Source organism: Pristis pectinata, chromosome 7 (genome assembly GCF_009764475.1).
Source record: "Pristis pectinata isolate sPriPec2 chromosome 7, sPriPec2.1.pri, whole genome shotgun sequence".
Taxonomy (NCBI): domain Eukaryota; kingdom Metazoa; phylum Chordata; class Chondrichthyes; order Rhinopristiformes; family Pristidae; genus Pristis; species Pristis pectinata.
The window spans coordinates 103,462,849-103,481,392 of record NC_067411.1 but is presented as its reverse complement, the minus strand read 5'-3'; the positions used below and the strand labels follow the sequence as shown (position 1 = coordinate 103,481,392).

General features: G+C 41.0%; 1 protein-coding gene across 1 annotated transcript in view; it reads right to left on the bottom strand.

Moving 5' to 3' along the window:
• Positions 1-18,544, bottom strand: part of LOC127572944 (uncharacterized) — a 61,798-nt gene that overhangs the window by 1,475 nt on the left and 41,779 nt on the right. Inside the window, exons 10-15 of the mRNA XM_052020669.1 lie at positions 17,044-17,731; positions 16,025-16,186; positions 2,833-2,960; positions 2,131-2,343; positions 1,862-2,030; positions 944-985 (exon numbers count right to left, since the gene is read on the bottom strand). Coding sequence (XP_051876629.1) covers positions 944-985; positions 1,862-2,030; positions 2,131-2,343; positions 2,833-2,960; positions 16,025-16,186; positions 17,044-17,731 — 1,402 coding nt within the window. The remainder of the gene's footprint in view (positions 1-943; positions 986-1,861; positions 2,031-2,130; positions 2,344-2,832; positions 2,961-16,024; positions 16,187-17,043; positions 17,732-18,544) is intronic.

The following is an 18,544-nucleotide window of genomic DNA, read 5'->3' as shown; positions in this document are numbered from 1 at the left end:
ATATTGAATTGCACATGCCACCAAATTGACAGTCTCACTTGATAAGGCTGGATGATGGCTTTCAGTTAAGATCATTTATGGGGGAATGTGAAGCATCATGATATTTCTAACCTATGCTTTGTACATCTTACTCTGACAAGCCAAAACAAAAATACAATCATTAAACTTTAGTCATTTTCACCTCAAGAACATGCATTATCCAGATGTTGGACTTTCTCCTGAAGTGAATGGAATCAGATTTGAATCTCCCACATATAGTTATGTTTCTCAGCAGAAATGTTACTGCTCTAATTTCTGGCCTCTGCTTACTTTTCCGATTCTCTGTCAACATTTTGAAAGAGCTACATTGGTGTTGCTTTTGGAAGGTCTGAAATAAGGGGCCACAGGTTCAACTGATGCCAGAAACCGATACAAATTGAACTGCTATTCATAGCTACATAACAAATCCTTGCCATCAGGAAAGCAGATACAAAGAACATCTGCATGCTCTATTGCATGTCAGGATCTCTAGAACCTTAGACAGGATCTTCATTTTTAATTAAAAAACGGCTTCACCAAGTCAAAAAGCCAAGCAAAAATAGACAAATACTAGTATAAAGTAGTGAAGAAAATGATTCTATGGTTAAGCAAATAGACTCAAAGACGCCAGAAAATAATTTGAAATACTCTTGCCACAAACATTTCCAGAGTTGTGCTCCAAGTTTAATCCACTAATCTGTAAAGTTGGAGCAAAGGTGCTGAAAAGCTCTCCAAGAATTGACTCTCCAATAGTAGTTTGGTAAAAGAGAAATACATGGAAAATCATTGTATCCATGACGGAAAGCAAAATAAGGCAGATATTTCATGCTAGAAATTTACAAATATCCTATCAACGGCAAGAATTGATCCATTTCACTAAAATATTTACAACGTCATTAGAAAATTTAAATTTTAAACTACTCACATTCCTCACTTCTTTTAGTCTATTATATTCAACAGCAATAGCCTGGAGATAGGAAGAAAACAAATATTAAATAAAAGCCCAGTTTGGATGAAAGCTCCTCATCAAACATTAGCTCTGTTTCCTTCTCAACAGATGCTACCTGGTTTACCAAGTATTTCCAGCATTTTTTATTTCATTTATCATCAACTACAGAAGTAATATTTTCTAGGCTTTATTTTTAAGTACCTGTTTAGATGATTTAAGTACAATAGATTTACAAACTACCATGCAATTATACCTCGGGTACAAATTCAGTGGTTGAAATGTTAAGGAAATTTTTGTCCATAGTCTACTACAGTAATTGAATATACTACTTTATTATATTGTATTATGGAGTGCCAAATTCTGAGCTCTTGATTATGTCCAAGCTCAGGAAAACAGTTCAGTTTATACAAATACTTTGTCTTTATTAATTAAGCCACCAGGGACCCAATGTATAACTAAGACAAATATCCCAGGTTTTATCTACAATACTTGGTGCAGCAGCCAAATGATCTCAGCCGGGCAGCAATGTGGGTTTCATATTGAGATGCAGTGCCTCTGATATGCAAAGCGGACAAATAAAAAAATTGACAGATTTCCTAGCCAACATTCCTCCAATCCTGGAAAACATCCACAAAAATTAAACAAGCTCATGATTGGGCTTCATTGTAGTATCGTTCCCATCAAATCTATCAGTAAATCATTACATTTTAGAGATAGGGAAGGGACCAGGACTGTTTATGGAATGCTACCCAAATAACCACATTTTGTAACAATGATGACTGGCAGATGTATATTTGGACTCCAACTATATAATTGTTGTTCATCCCGCCAACATCTCTCATAAGAATTCTACCATCAGGTTTCTTTGCAATAATTCACAGACTCAGGACGTACCTGGTACTGCTCATTGTCCTCTGTCTCATCAATCTGCTTGTCCAGCTGGGAAAACAGTTTATTTATTTCATCCAGATCACCCTGGAGACGCTTGTATTGCTGCAAATCATTGTCAAATTCCCTTTTATAATCTTGTCTCTGTTGGTCTGATGTGATTGGTGGATACTGACTGCAAATAAATTTCAATTCCGGTCAGTACAATAATTTCATCAAAAGCTGAAGGCAAGGACATAATCAGCAAAATGACCTCAAAACCAGTTCCTCAGTACCTTCCCAAGTCGTCTTCATCTAACTCATCGCAGGATTCTGCACCAGTCGTGTAATCTGTTTCATATTCATCATTCTCTGGTCTTTTTGCTCTTCCAGGTCTCCTCTTCCTCGGAGGCTTTCTCTGCGAGGACGGTTTGCTTTCAGCAGAGTCCCTGCTGGACGAATGTTGAGGTGGCTGCTCACACATTAATGGAACTGAAACTTCAGGGATGCTACAAGAACAGATTTAATACAGGGATATTAAACATTTAATAGTAGCCAGTGTTTCTATACTTTAAACAGATTAGTTTGCAGTACTTAGCACTTTGATATTTAGAAGCTGTGGTTAATGCTCAAGCGATCTTGGATCTACCTTCATGAAATAAAAGTCTACTTGCTATGGGGTATAATTCTACACACATTTGCAGGCTTCTAGCTTCCCACTCCAAATGGGTCACCATATACAAGAGAGAATCAGAGGGGAAAATAAAGAACAATGTGTGACCGCTTTCATTTCAGGAGCTATTTATAGGTGGATTGCCAGAGTTGTGTGATTAATTAGCAACACTTGAGAGAAGTAAATGAGATCACCTTGTCTATTTTTGTTTTCAGGTGAGCATTTAAAATTACAAACAAGCTTGCATGAACACCACATAAAAGGTTGCTCCAAAACTACAGGAAGCAACAAGTTATAAACGAAGACGTTGGAACACAGTACTTACTGAGCTGCATCATCAGGCTGCAATCTGTTTACACGATTGGACTCATGGTCTGCTTCATTCAAGGAACCATTTGGTTTATAAAAACCATCTGTTACTAGTTCCTCTGGAACCCCAGACACATTGTTCACCTTAAATAAGCAGAAAAATAATTTAACTTTTTGTTTTAAAGTGGGATAACATTTAGAGAGCACTTTTCCCCCACATACACTTCTCTTTGTAATAGCAGTTTGCATGACACTATTACAGCGCCAGCGACCCGGGTTCAATTCCCGCCACTGTCTGTAAGGAGTTTGTACGTTCTTCCCATGTCTGCGTGGGTTTCTTCCGGGTGCTCCGGTTTCCTCCCACATTCCAAAGAATGTGTTAGGAAGTTGTGGACATGCTATGTTGGTGCCAGAAGCGTGGCGACACTTGCGGGCTGTCCCCAGAACACTCTACACAATCCTTGTACATATGACTAATAAAGATAGCTTATCTTACGGTGTGCTCCTCTGTGGCACCTCTGCTACTGAGCCTATTACATGGCTCGTTGTGCCTCCAGCAAACAGCCATGAGCAAATGCTCAATGTAAGCAACATAGAATGTAAACTTAAGCTTTTTTAAAAAAGTTGATTTTACTGTTTTGTGAACTACTTTCAAGTCCACTTGATCATCAAAACAAATTGTACTTTACAACCTGTATCTAGAACTGTTTCTTGCCACCAGTTACAGATGGCTCCTTGGAGACTTGTAGGCAAGTGTAACAGTTTAGTGAACAGCAAACAAAGAACAACGTAGTAAATGTTTAGCTAGTTAACTTTTCAGGGCAAGTAAGGAGGACTGAAAACTAACTGTTTCGAATCAGGCCAAGGAATAGCTAGGTGCACCTGTATCACCACATGTAAACATTCTGAAGTCTACGTTACTGAAGCGGCAACAGGAATTCTAGAAATCATAAACAATTAAGCAGGATTTATAAAAAGCAAATCAATTTTGACATATTTGAGGTTCTTTGGGGATGTAGATATCAAGAGAGAGGATGTGTTGGAGTTGTTAGAAAATATTAGGACAGATAAGTCCCTGGGGCCTGATGGAATATCCCCCAGGCTGCTCCGCGAGGTGAGGGAGGAAATCGTTGGTTAGGATCTTTGAGTCCTTGTTGTCCACAGGGATGGTACCGGAGGATTGGAGGGTGGCAAATGTTGTCCCCTTATTCAAAAAAGGAAGTAGGGATAGTCTAGGGAATTATAGACCAGTGAGCCTTATGTCTGGGGTGGGCAAGCTGTTGGAAAGGATTCTAAGAGATAGAATCTATGAGCATTTAGAGAATCATGGACTGATTAGGGACAGCCAGCATGACTTTGTGAAGGGAAGATCATGTCTCACAAGCCTGATAGGGTTCTTTGAGGAGGTGACCAGGAAGATTGATGAGGGTAGTGCAGTAGATGTGGTCTACATGGATTTTAGTAAGGCGTTTGACAAGGTTCCACATGGTAGACTTCTTCATAAGGTCAGAGGGCATGGGATCCAGGGACTCTTGGCCGTATGCATTCAGAATTGGCTTGCCTGTAGAAAGGAGGAAGGGGTTAGGTAGACTTAGGCGTGGTTTAAAGGTCGGCACAACATGGTGGAGGGAGTGCATTCAGATTGGAGGTCTGTGACTAGTGGTGTCCCACAAGGATTGGTTCTGGGACCTCTATTTTTCGTGATATTTATTAATGACTTAGATGAGGGGGTGGAAGGGTGGGTTAGCAAGTTTGCAGACGACACAAAGGTCGGTGGTGTTGTGGATAGTGTGGAGGATTGTGGAAGCTTGCAGAGGGATATTGATAGGATGCAGAGCTGGGTGAGAAGTGGCAGATAGAGTTCAATCCAGGGAAGTATGAGGTAGTACACTTTGGAAGGACAAACTCCAAGGCAGAGTACAAGGTTAGTGGCAGGATACTGAGGAGTGTGGAGGAGCAGAGGGATCTGGGACTTCATATCCACAGATCACTGAAAGTTGCCAACAGGCGGATAGGGTAGTTAAAAAGCTTATGGGATGTTAGCTTTCATAAGTCAGGGGATCGAGTTTAAGAGCCACGAGGTAATGATGCAGCTTTACAAAACTCTGGTTAGACCACACTTAGAGTACTGTGTTCGGTTCTGGTCGCCTCATTATAGGAAGGATGTGGAGGCGTTGGAAAGGGTGCAGAGGAGATTTACCAGGATGCTGCCTGGATTAGAGAGTATGGATTATGAGGAGAGACTAAAGGAGCCAGGACTTTACTGTTTGGAGAGAAGGAGGATGAGAGGAGACTTGATAGAGGTGTACAAAATATTAAGAGGAATAGATAGAGTGGACAGCCAGCACCTCTTTCCCAGGGCACCAATGCTCAATACAAGAGGGCATGGCTTTAAAGTAATGGGTGGGAAGTTCAAGGGAGATATCAGAGGGAGGTTTTTCACCCAGAGAGTGGTTGGTGCATAGAATGCGCTGCCTGGGATGGTGTTGGAGGCTGATACATTGGACAAGTTCAAGAGATTGTTAGATAAGCATATGGAGGAATTTAAAATAGGGGGATATGTGGGAGGAAGGGGTTAGATAGTCTTAGGCATGGTTTAAAGGTTGGCACAACATGGTGGGCCAAAGGGTATTGGTATTGATTTATTATTGTCACTTGTACCGAGGTACAGTGAAAAGCTTGTCTTACAAACCGATCGTACAGGTCAATTCATTACACAGTGCAGTTACATTGAGTCAGTACACAGTGCATTAATGTAGTACAGGTAAAAACAATAACAGTACAGAGTAAAGTGTCACAGCTACAGAGAAAGTGCAGTGCAATAAGATGCAAGGTCACAACAAGGTAGATCGTGAGATCATAGTCCATCTCATTGTATAAGGGAACCTGTACTGTGCTGTATTGTTCTATGGTTCTAAGGAGATTTGGTTGTTAGATATCTAGATTTCAGAACTTCTCAAACTTCCTGCAGCGTTTTCCCAGAACATGGCTCGTGCCGATTCCTCACATCCAAGACAACGCAGGTGTTTTACATTTGTAGAATCAGTGTACAGGCACAACAACAAGTCCCATCAGCTCACCACATCCACACCAATCATCAAGTACCCATTTATTCTAATTCCGTTTATCAATACTTGCTGCATTGTACTCTATGCCTTGACCACAAACCAAGGAGCTTAACCATCCATGCAATGATTATATCCTCCACCTTCTCTGCCACTTAGACCAGCTGCTTTCTCTCTTTATCGGTTCTGATGAAGGGACTTCGAGCTGAAACATTTCCACAGGTGCTGCTCAACTCCGAGTTCTTCCAGCTCATCCGTCTGTCTCACATTCCAGCAGTTTTATTTGTTTTCCATGAGCAAAATACACAAAGTTACTCCATTACTACGTACAAACTATATACAAGGTTACTTCATTACTATAAGCATCTACTCTTCCAAGCATTAACTTGGGAAAACAAAAATACTTTAAAGTTAGCTTCAACTAATAAAAACAGATTAATTTAGTCAGTCGTTCTTCATTATACTGTCTATGCCCTTTAACAGTGATGCATTACAACTCCGGGACATTTGCACCAGTGTGGTTTTGACCACGGAACCATGCTCAATAAAACTCACGAGATGCCAAATTAACAATGGATTCAGAAAAAAAAAATGAACAAAGCCCAAACATTATTGCATATTTACTTTCCTCTTACAGATGCCCTTAGCAGAAATGTGGTTGCATGTTCTACCAACAATCACTAAATGTGTTTTGATATCTCCTAACTTAGGTTGTCAGTTTTTGAAGACATGTTTGGATTTACAAACTATTTTCAATTTTCACCAGCAGTCAAATCAAGATTTATTTCCCCTGTTCTCCCAAAGCTGTGACTCTTACCATGAAACTGCTCTGAACCAGGAGACCACAGAGTTATGACTTGCTAATTCATTGTGAAGGCATCAACAAATCCTACTCAATTACCAGAGAGATCAATGGATACAAGGGCAAGGCCAGCAGGAAGAGGAAAACTTGGTTGATGAGGGATATTAGGGGTTTGGATGGGAAAAAAATAAAGGGATGTTAAGTTCGGGTAGCTGGGGTCAAGTGGATGAGAACGAGTAGAATCAGGACATGAAATGTGTTGCTTTGCGGCAGCAGTTACAGCACGAGACAAAGACGTAGTGAGGCAAAACTCATTTCAGGGTTTATTCAATTTAATCCCTGAATTCCAAAAATGTTTTCAAGTTTTCTAATCTTTTAAAAATATTTTATTACCTTTAGCCAATATTAGATGCAATTAAGTAATTAATCTGTTCCAATATCTTTATCAATTCTGATTTATGACCAGCCGAAAGTTAGGAATGATCAGGTGTACCAACGTGGATTTTAGAAACAGCACAAAGCAAACTTAGGGCGAGAGTGCATTGTACAACATGTCAAGGAGGAGGAGAGATAACCGAGAGCTGACGATCAGGTGACATGATACTGACACACTGCAATGGTGTCAGTCATTAATAATTCAGTACATGAACTGCAAACACAAATCCCTGTGGTTTGTTGTGCAGTATGCCCTGTCTCCACATTACTTTAAACTTTTAAGGGCTGTAAACAAAAGTTGGGAGTAAAGGTGAAAAAGTCAAATCCATTAAGTTGCACCTACAGGTGACGTGTAACATCGACTCTTACCTTTCAATGCCACCTTTCTCCCAGGATCCATCCATGTCAGGTTTCCATCTAGAGCTCTCTACATCTGATAATCCCCAAGGTTAACTAATGTTTTAAAAATATGGGGGGGGAGGAAGGAGGCAAAGGAGCTATGTCACAGATTACAGATGACTTTATTGAAAAGGCAAAGCAAAGACTTGGAGCTAAAATATCCTGTTCCTAAAATTTTAGGATTTTATTCTTAAAAGAAATGTGCACATTTCTGTAGTGAAAGTCATATGTTACTTCCATGTGCTTTTGTGGACTGGAGTCATTACTAACTTGTTTCCCAAACAGTACTCCATCCCCTATTCCCCCACCCCACACCCTTCCTGACTGTGTCCCATATCCAGTTCCCTGGTTCTCACCTTCCTCCCTCCAACCTCTGCATCCAATGGATCATCCTCCGCAACTTCCTCTTGAACGGTTCCCTAGTACGAGAAGATGGACCTTTGACCTCACAATCTACCTCGTTATGACTTTGCACCTTATTGTCTGCCTGCACTGCACTCTGTAGCTGTGACACTTTATTCTGCATTCTGTATTGTTTTACCCTGTACTACCTCAATGCACTGTGTAATGAATTGATCTGTGCAATCGGTATGCAAGACAAGTTTTTTCACTGTACCTCAGTACACGTGACAAAAATAAACCAATTAAAAAGAAAAATAAAAATTCCAATTCAAAGTTCAGCACTCGCTGCTCACAATGTGGTGTACAACAGAGAAACCAAATGTAGACTTTGTGGTGCACCCATGTTCATCCCACAGAAGTGACTCCAAGTTTCTGGTTGCCTGCCATTTTAATTCTTTATCCCATGCTGACTTGTTTGTGGCCTCTTGCACAATTACAAAAAGGCACTGTGTTAGCTTAAGGAAAAATACTTCATTTTCCATCTGATCACACTGCAGCCTCCAGATCCAATATCAAAATTCTGCAACTTTAGGCAACTCACTCTGTCTGCATCAGAACTGGCAATAGTAAACCAATACCAACTTTCTGTGAATCTGCCCCAGTTTCCCACCTCAATCAGTACAGTGGAACCTGCTTGGCATGTCCTACAGCCCTGCTACATTACACAGACAAAGCATAATGAGCCTCTAACTGCCCTGTTAACCCACTTGCCCTGGCCTCACACTATCATAGATATTCCCTGTCGACTCCTGCCATCACCTTCCCTGCAATTTAAAATTAACCACTTTAAAAAATCTTTCCCAGTACCATATCTCCTTCCAGAGACACTGATCTGCTGAGTGTTTTCATTTTCTCCCTTTATACTCTCCCCAGCCTCCACCCCTCTTTCAGTGTTGCTGGACGTACTGCAAATTTTCTCTGTAATGTTTCATTTCTTTTTCCATTTTCTTGCCTTATTTTGTTCGGGACAGTTTTGGTTCCATTAACAACTTCACCAAGGCCATATTCTAAATTTTCTACTGATTAGTCTGCAGATCGCTTCACTTAACTTCTGTTATTATCAGCAGCTTCAACCTTTGGTTCTTCCATTTATCCCAACCTTGCTAAAATAGTTCCTTTTTTCAGTTTGCCATAAGATTATAACCAAAACGACAGCTTTCATTTCACCAGTGCGGAGGGGCTGACTCCTAATGCATTTTCTACATTTCTTAAAACCAAATTATTTCTTTCACCTGTAACACAATCAACATAAGCAACAAGTAAGTTAGTACGTTTGCAGATGACACGAAGGTTGGTGGTGTAGTGGGTAGTGTAGAAGGTTGCTGTAGGTTACAACAGGATGTTGATAGAATACAGACCTGGGCTGAGGAGTGGCAGATAGAGTTCAACCCGGAAAAGTGTGAAGTGATACACTTTGGAAGATCGAATTTGAAAGCAGAATACAAGGTTAATAGCAGGACTCTTAGCAGTGTGGAGGACAGAGGGATCTTGGGGTCCATGTCCATAGATCTTTCAAGGTTGTCATGCAGGTTGACAGGGTTGTTAAGAAGGTGTATGGTGTGTTGTCCTTCATTAGTCGGGGTATTGAGTTCAAGAGCTGCCAGGTAATATTGCAACTCTACAGAACTCTGGTCAGACCACATTTGGAGTATGGTGTTCAGTTCTGGTTGCCTCACTATAGGAAGGATGTGGAAGCAGAGGTGATTTACCAGGATGTTGCCTGGATTGGAGAGCATGTTTTATGAGGATAGGTTGAGTGAGCTGGGGCTTTTCTCTTTGGAGAGAAGGAGGATGAGAGGTGACTTGATAGAGGTGTACAAGATGATAAGAGGCATAGATCGAGTGGACAGTCAGAGACTTTTTCCCAGGGCGAAAATGGCTCACACGAGGGGGCATAATTTTAAGGTGACTGGAGGAAGGTATAAGGGGGAATGTCAGAGGCAAGTTTTTTTTTGTACACACAAACAGAGAGTGGTGGGTGCGTGGAACACACTGCCTGCAGAAGTTGTCGGGGCAGGTACATTAGGGACATTTAAGAGACTCTTAGAATAGCCACATGAATGATAGAAAAATGGAGGGCTATGTGGGAGGGAAGGTTAGATAGATCTTAGAGCTGGATAAAATGTCAGCACAACATTGTGGGCTGAAGGGCCTGTACTGTGCTGTAATGTTCTGTGTTCTATGTTCTAAAAGTGCACAATTCCCCCATGTAAGTATCCAAAGGGCAGCAAATTAAACCTCTTCAATACAAACAAAAACGTAAAAAGTGTTTAAAATACTCAATAGAGGTATCACTTGGAGAGAGGGAAATAGAGTTTCAGCTCATTTACTTTTCTCAAACACAAATACTTTTCAGGATTCCCAAAAGTTGGACATGTTCCCTACAGAGGCAGGGAAAGTGAACAAAAAGGAAAAGGTATGTGATAAACTGGAAGGCAGGAGATAATAAATGACAAAAAGGATACAAAAGATTACATGCAGACTCATCATAACTGCTACTGTTGGAAAATATAGGGATTATGGCTGTGACCTGAAATTGTTGAACTCAGTATTGGTCCTTGAATCACTGTCTATCCACCAGCAATCTCCCTTAAGCAGCTGAATTTATTCTTGCATTGCACAACTTTTCCTCTGAAACCACTCATTTCCTCCACATATTTCTATCAAAACCCATACAGGTCCCACAAGTGGCCGCCTCTTTGAGATATGAGAAACATTCTGTGCCAATCCTTCTCAGCCCTTTCCCCTTTCTCTGCTACAATGGCAGTTGTTCCTCCTTCTGCCCCAAGGTAAACATATTAGTTGCTTCATATTTCCACCCTGGACTCTTCCTTACAAGATGCACCACCAGACACATCATCCCCTCCCTCGCCATTCAGCATTCCCAGGATTCATTTTCTTTGACTCCCTAACCTGCTCTTCTGTCTGCAACAACCCTACTTCCTCTACAGTTTATCTCCATGGCAACCATGGCCTCGTTCAACTCAGAAATTCCCTTTGTCCTATCCAACACCATCCCCCACCCCCAACACACACACACTAACGACCAATTTGTTTTCTTTCTTTCCCAGTTCTGACAAAAGGTCTTTGACCCAAAATGCGAACAGTTTCTCTTTCCATAGACACTGCCTGGCGTTTCCAGCACTTTTTGGTTTCAGTTCAGATTTCAAGCTTCCGCTGTTGCTTGATTTCCTTTATTACCTTCACCCTCCGTTTCTGGAGACGGACCATACACCAACTTTAGCTCATTTGCCTTTCAAGTTGTTTTTGCAAGGATTCCCTGCGCCCCGCGCCCCCAAGTGCTCTGATCCATTTGCCCTGTTTATCTCTGTTGCATCTATTCCAATAATGCAACCTTCCTCATAAGCAGTTTTGATTCATCGACCTCAACTGAGGATTCCCTGACCAAGGTCAGCAAGTGTGCTCCTTCCATCTAATTCTCTTCTCTCCTCTTCCATCAGGTAGAAGATGCAGGTGCCTGAGGGCACGTACCATCAGACTTAAGGACAGCTTCTACCCCACTGTGATAAGACTATTGAACGGTTCCCTTATACAATGAGATGGACTCTGACCTCACGATCTACCTTGTTGTGACCTTGCACCTTATTGCACTGCACCTTCTCTGTAGCTGTGACACTTTACTCTGCACTGTTACTGTTTTTACCTGTACTACATCAATGCACTCTGTACTAACTCAATGTAACTGCACTGTGTAATGAATTGACCTGTACGATCAGTTTGTAAGACAAGCTTTTCATTGTACCTCGGTACAAGTGACAATAATAAACCAATACAAAACTTTTTTGCCTTCCTTCTTAAACCATGATATGGCCCTTCTTCTCCTCTCCTACCTCCACATTTGATGGAACACTGTCCACCACTCACAATTTTTAAAGGACAAATTTCAGCTCAGATTAGTTAACTGTAAAGTGCAATTTCAAAACAAAAACAGCACAGCAGCATTTAAATAAAGCTTAACTTTGTGTTCAATTTATTTCTGTTTTCAAACTGTAAATAGTATTTAGATTTTAAAGATGAATATAAAATTTAAGGTCATTACTGGAGATTGCATGAATGATATTCGTTTTTAAACTTTATCTCCTAGTGTCAAAAAAATGATCTCATTGTGTCTCTGGTTACTGTCTGGACTGAAACAGTCAGAAACAAAACAAAACCTGTTCTGTGCCTGTAATTTAACACCATACAGCACGTGAACAAGTCAGGGTAGAGCAAAGTGTTAGAGGAGGAATCATGCTTCATTTCAAACTGCTTCAAATGGAGTAGAGTTTGAGTTAACAGTTGAAACGAGTCGTTACATCCAAATAGGAATAAAAGCCTTTAAAAACTAATTTACTGGTTTAGGCATTTTCATTACATGGGCTCCAATTTTCTACCTGTGGAGCAACGGCCTCATGACAGCAAGACCAAGGCAAGTTATCACTGGCATCATATTACAGATTCACCATTCGAAACCTGTTTACCGACACACCCAGAAACTGGCTCCCTGAAACTACCCCAGATGGCGATGCAAAAAAAGCTTAATTCACCAGGTAGGAGTTTCAGTTTCAACACTTGTTTCCACGGCTAAGGAAATCCAAATTAACACCCATCATTTCACTTACACATAATTGCACAGTATTAAAACTAATTTAAATCATCATACTCATTGTGCAAGATGCTCTACAGAAATGAGCACTTCTCCAATGCATGAAGTATGTAGCCTCCCAAAAATTTTAGGAAAAATAGTAGTATGTTGCATTACTAAACAAATTATTATGTCACATTGTATTAAAAAAAAAATCATGTTTTAATTTCTCCCTGTCAATTATGGGTGAAGCCAAGTTTAATTCTATCTTTATCTAACATTTACAAAAATAAGTGCAGCTTCAATAGGATCACTGCATAGCCATAAACTTAAAACATCTTAAATTCTTTTCCATCAGAGCCACTTTCTCAAAGTAAACTCATGTCTCTTGATATCTAAATGTCCATTAAATCTCTGTCAATGGCAAAACTTCCACAGCCCTCTTGGGTACAAAATACTAAAGTTTAATTACACTCTGGGTGAAGAAACTTCTGCTCATCTCTGATGAATAGTTGACCTCTGATTTTGAGACCAGGAGCATGATTTCAGACACCACATCCAGGAGCAACATCATCCCATCTTTCGATGGGATCACCCCTCATTCTTCTAAGCTGTGGAGAGAGTGGGCGCAGACAAGAGACTCAGTTCCAGGAATCAATCTGGTACATCCTTACTGCCCTCCCTCTTTCACGAGGTCTGATCTCCACACCTTCCTTGGGCATGGAGGTCAGACCAGAATATTCCAGATGCAATCTCCTATACAATTGCAGCAAAATATCTGCACTCTTGTGGTCAAGTTCCCTTGCCATAAAAAGCCAACACACTGCTTGCATTGCCCAATCTGCAAGGCAACTTTCAGTGACTCATGTACAAGGGCACCCAGGCCCCTCTGAACACCAACACCTTTCAGTCTCCACCCGTCTAGTTTTCCACCAATCACAGATTTCCACATTCCATTCCATTTGTAATGTCCACACCCATCCACTTGGCTTGCCACAAATCCTGCTGAAGCCTCTCTACATCTTCCTCACTTCCAACATCGTCAGGTTAAAACCATCATCAAACTTGGATACATCACAACTCATCCTCATCAACAAGGACAGACAATTGGGGACACAGCACCCCACCAGTCATGACTTCCCAATCTGAAAATTACCAGTTTCTTCCTACTGTTCCCTGCCCATTAACCAGTCCTTAATCCTTGCCAGCACCATCAACTTTGCTGCTCCAGGCCAACCGATCTGTGCTTCCCCATTCTCTGTCTACAGCTTTTCTTAAGCACTGAATTTGATTGTACAATGCCAACAACTCTACACAATATTAAGATAAGATATCTTTGTTAGTCACATTGTTAGAGATTCTGCTCTAACTCCATCTACAAGTTTGCAGATGATACCACCGTTGTAGGCTGTATCTCAAACAGTGATGAATCGGGGTACAGGAAGGAGATAGAGAGCTTAGTGGAATGGTGTCACAAAAACAACCTTTCCCTCAATGTCAACAAAACTAAAGAGCTGGTCATTGACTTTAGGAAAGGGGGCGGTACACATACACCTGTCTACATCAATGGTGCTGAGGTCGAGAGGGTTGACAGCTTCAAGTTCCTGGGAGTGAACATCACCAACAGCCTGTCCTGGACAAACCACATGGATGCCACAGCCAAGAAAGCTCACCAGCACCTTTACTTCCTCAGGAGGCTAAAGAAATTTGGTTTGTCCCCTTTGACTCTCACCAACTTTTACCAAAGCACCATAGAAAGCATCCTATCAGGATGCATCACGGCTTGGTACGGCAACTGCTCTGCCCAAGATCACAAGAAGTTGCAGAGAGTTGTGGACACAGCCCAGCGCATCACAGACACCAGTCTCCCTTCCTTGCACTCTGTCTTCACCTCTCGTTGTCTTGGTGAAGCAGCCAGCATAATCAAAGACCCCACCCACCCGGGACATTCTCTCTTCTCTCCTCTTCCATCGGGTAGAAGATACAGGAGCCTGAGGGCACGTCCCACCAGACTTAAGGACAGCTTCTACCCCACTGTGATAAGACTATTGAACGGTTCCCTTATACAATGAGATGGACTACGACCTATGACCTTATGACCTCACGATCTACCTTGTTGTGACCTTGCACCTTATTGCACTGCACTTCCTCTGTAGCTGTGACACTACTCTGTACTGTTATTGTTTTTTTTACCTGTATTACATCAATGGACTCTGTACTAACTTGATGTAACTGCACTGTGTAATGAATTGACCTGTAAGATCAGTTTGTAAGACAAGATTTTCACTGTACCTCAGTACAAGTGACAATAATAAACCAATACATGTACATCAAAACACACAGTGAAATGCATCTTTTGCAGAGAGTGTTCTGGGGGCAGCCCGCAAGTGTCACCACGCTTCCGGCACCAACACAGCATGCCCACAACTTCCTAACCCGTATGTCTTTGGAATGTTGGAGGAGACCAGAGCACCCCGAGGAAACCCACGCAGACACTAAGAGAACATACAACCTCCTTACAGACAGCGGCAGGAATTGAACCCGGGTTGCTGGCACTGTAAAGCATTACGCTAACCACTACACTACTGTGCCTGCCCAGCCATGTCCTTATTCAAACAAAAGCATCCACCATCACCCAACTGCGTGCTAAGTACCACCGGCTCTGACCTGGGTTCCTAATGTGTTTCATCACTGACCCTCCACTCAATGTCCTCCTGTATCTCAAATCAGCAACCATTCCTCTAACAATGGCTTACTTATTTCTTACTCCAGCAATGGCTGCTTCTCCTTCAGCCACTGTGCTCCAGTTCTCCAAATACCACCCTCCTCTCCCACTTCTCAACGCCACATCAGCACATTTGTGTTTCTCCTTGCCGTTTGTTACTTCTCAGTCTCCATATGCCCAATGTTCCATAAAATGCATCCAGATGTTTGCCACCATGAAAAGGAGCTCTACAAATATCATCATACTCTCATGCTGACTAGTTGCAAACTGCTTGCAAATTGGAAAGAGTAAACATTGCTGTATGCATTTACATATTAAAAACAAGTAGTGACGATCAAAAATCAAGAATCATTGTGAATTCAGTGCAAAGAATATATTGTTGCACAAGGTTCGTTGAACAAATGCATTGTGGTAGTCATGTTCTTAAACCCAGATAGTGAAATTACATAGGTTTAATTCCATCAGGCATTTTTTTTTGAGTTTCTACAGTGGTAACAATCCTCCAGACATTGGGAATATGATTTGCAAAGTCCTCTATCCATTGTATTTAGAGCCTGACTAACCTGTTTGTAGTTAGGGATCATTCCAGCGATTGAACTACTGGATTTGAGTAAGACAGGGGAAAGTGATTTTCTTTTAAACAAGGGAAAACTTATTTTGCTTAACGACTTAAATACTTCAATATACCACATGGTTTTCCAAGAAAAAAATGACAATGGATCTTTACAACCCAAAACAGAAATTTTATGCAATAGACTATTTACAACATATTAGATCAAACCAAGAGAAACCTACCCATTCTTCAACATTTGGAGCCATCTCACTTTCCATGGGAATCTTATCCCACAGGATGTTTTCTTTACCATACCTTGAAATTTTGCTTCGTACTTTATATGCAAAAAAGATGATTAGACCCAAAGCTATTACAATCATGAATCCCATCACAATTGCAAGGGCCTGGAGGGAGACCATAAAACAAGAAGTTAAATAAGATCAAGGAACCATCAGTACACTCATAGTTGTACTGCACCACCACTGCAGTTTGCGGTACAAGTGCCAGCCCATGAACTCATTGCTTGATTATATTAAAGTTATCAATTCAAATCATGTTTCTGAGAGAAACATTGGTTAACAATCTTACATAATTCTATGTACAAATATTTTTGTTTTGAGAATTCACTAATATTTTCAACGCGGTATCCCAGAACTGTCAAATCACTGTTAAGCATGAAATATCAGTATGTATGTAGCAGACTTTAATACTGTTGGTAACAACTGTGTGCATATTTTGTTTAACATATTCTTGCTAGGAATTTTCTTTTTAATATAAAATCTTATGTATTGTTCACCCACGTCTCATCCTATTGGTGCCACAAACACACATCTTCACAGCATTTCAGTTTAACCTTAATTTACAACAAAGCTTAATCTAGGTGTTCGCCATGTTGACCATTCTGACCAATGAAGGTTGGTTGAACTAACAATATTGTAACTGTAAAACTGAAAGCCTACACAACACACTTTGAACAATGCAACTATTTGTTGCTGAATTATGTTAAGTTTATAATTCTTCAGCCTTAAGGTAAAAATCACTGTTAAATGTTTTTGTTCATCTCAGTTTGAGAGCAAAAACAAATGTACCTTTTACTCATAAAGGGAAATTTCATAACTCAGTACTGGATGCCATCATTATTTCACCTCACTTAACTATAAAAACAATCCTGAATATTTACATCCCAATAGAGTGCATGGAGAATAACTACCGAGAAATGACACTACAATTTGTTTGCTTCACCAAGACTTGAGGTACTTGCCTCCTGTGGTTCAACAACGCAGTAATGATAGAGATACTGATTTGTGAAGACTCCAGTGGTGGATGGGATGTAGAACTGATTGCAGAGTGTCAGCAGCTGATTGTAGAAGACAGATCCTGCAGCCTGGGCTGTGGGGTTGACTCCCATGATGTAGACAATTGTAGCCACAAACATTACAAAGCCAACGACTGCACACACAATCATCAGAATTAAATAAAACTTTCTTGATCTTGAAAGCCTGGCCCGTGACACGAGTATGATAAAGACAACCAGGAGTGCTATGAAGGAGACAGCTGCTAACGCAATCATGAAGCCTTTAGCAGCTCGCGGATCAGTGTAGCCACCTCCATATCCATATGCTCCAACTCCGGCTCCATATCCATAGCCTGTACCAGATCCAAAGCCTGCACCAACTCCTCCATATCCTCCATATCCTCCATATCCCATGCCATTTCCTACTCCCATCCCTCCTCCGTAATAGTCCATGTCCCAGGGTAAGGTTGACGCCACACAAGCAAAGATTCCGATGCTCATCACAACGATAAGGACCGCTAAAATTTTGATAATTCCTGGAGGAGAAGACCATTTGTAGAAGTGCTGTGTTTCATCTGGATAATAGGAACCAGCAGGCTGCGATCGCACATCTCCGTCATACATATCCTTACTTGGTGCATAGGCTGAACCACGGCTATAATGTTGGAAATAAAGAATTAATTCAACACAGACTTCACGTGTTCACCACAAACCAAACATTATTTCACGGTAAAGTGCTCCTGGACTTTTTTTTTCCATAAATAACACAATGTATATATTTCCAAAGGGCCATTAATGAAAAAAACTTGTGTTTCCTTTTACAGTCGGAAGTCATTCTGTAACATTTTACAGCTTTGATAGCCTTTGTGATAATGTAGACGAGGCGAACAAGGATCACAGAACTTCTTCTGCAGCAAGTATATTGTTTTCCAGCTAAGGAGACCAAATTGTGAGACCACACCTGGAGTACTGTGTACAAGATCTTACAAAACTGTAGGCCTAGATAGGTAGACCGAATCAGTAAGGAACTCAAGGGTGACAGAGAAAGGGCAGAAAAGTGGTCTTAAGGAATAAAAGCCATGATCTTATCGAAAGGTGGACCAGGCTCAAGGACCTGAATGCCCTACTCCTCACCTCTTGTGGTCTTTATCATAGATTGCAGCATTCTCCCACTAACAGTAATGCCCCTTTTATTGTCCACAACGGTGGGGATATATTTGGTCATTTCCAATCTGCAGAAACCATTCCAGAATCTATAGAATTTTGGAAGAAAAATAACTGGAACATCCACTTTCTCTATAGCCACCTGTTTCAGTACTCTGAATATCTATCGTCGTGTCCAGTCCTACTTCTTTACTGGTAATTATTTCCTTTATTTTCCCCATTTACACTGGATACTTAGTTCTGCAGACATCTGAGAATTTGTTTTTGTGTCTTTTCATGAGGACCCATAAAGCATTTGTTTAAT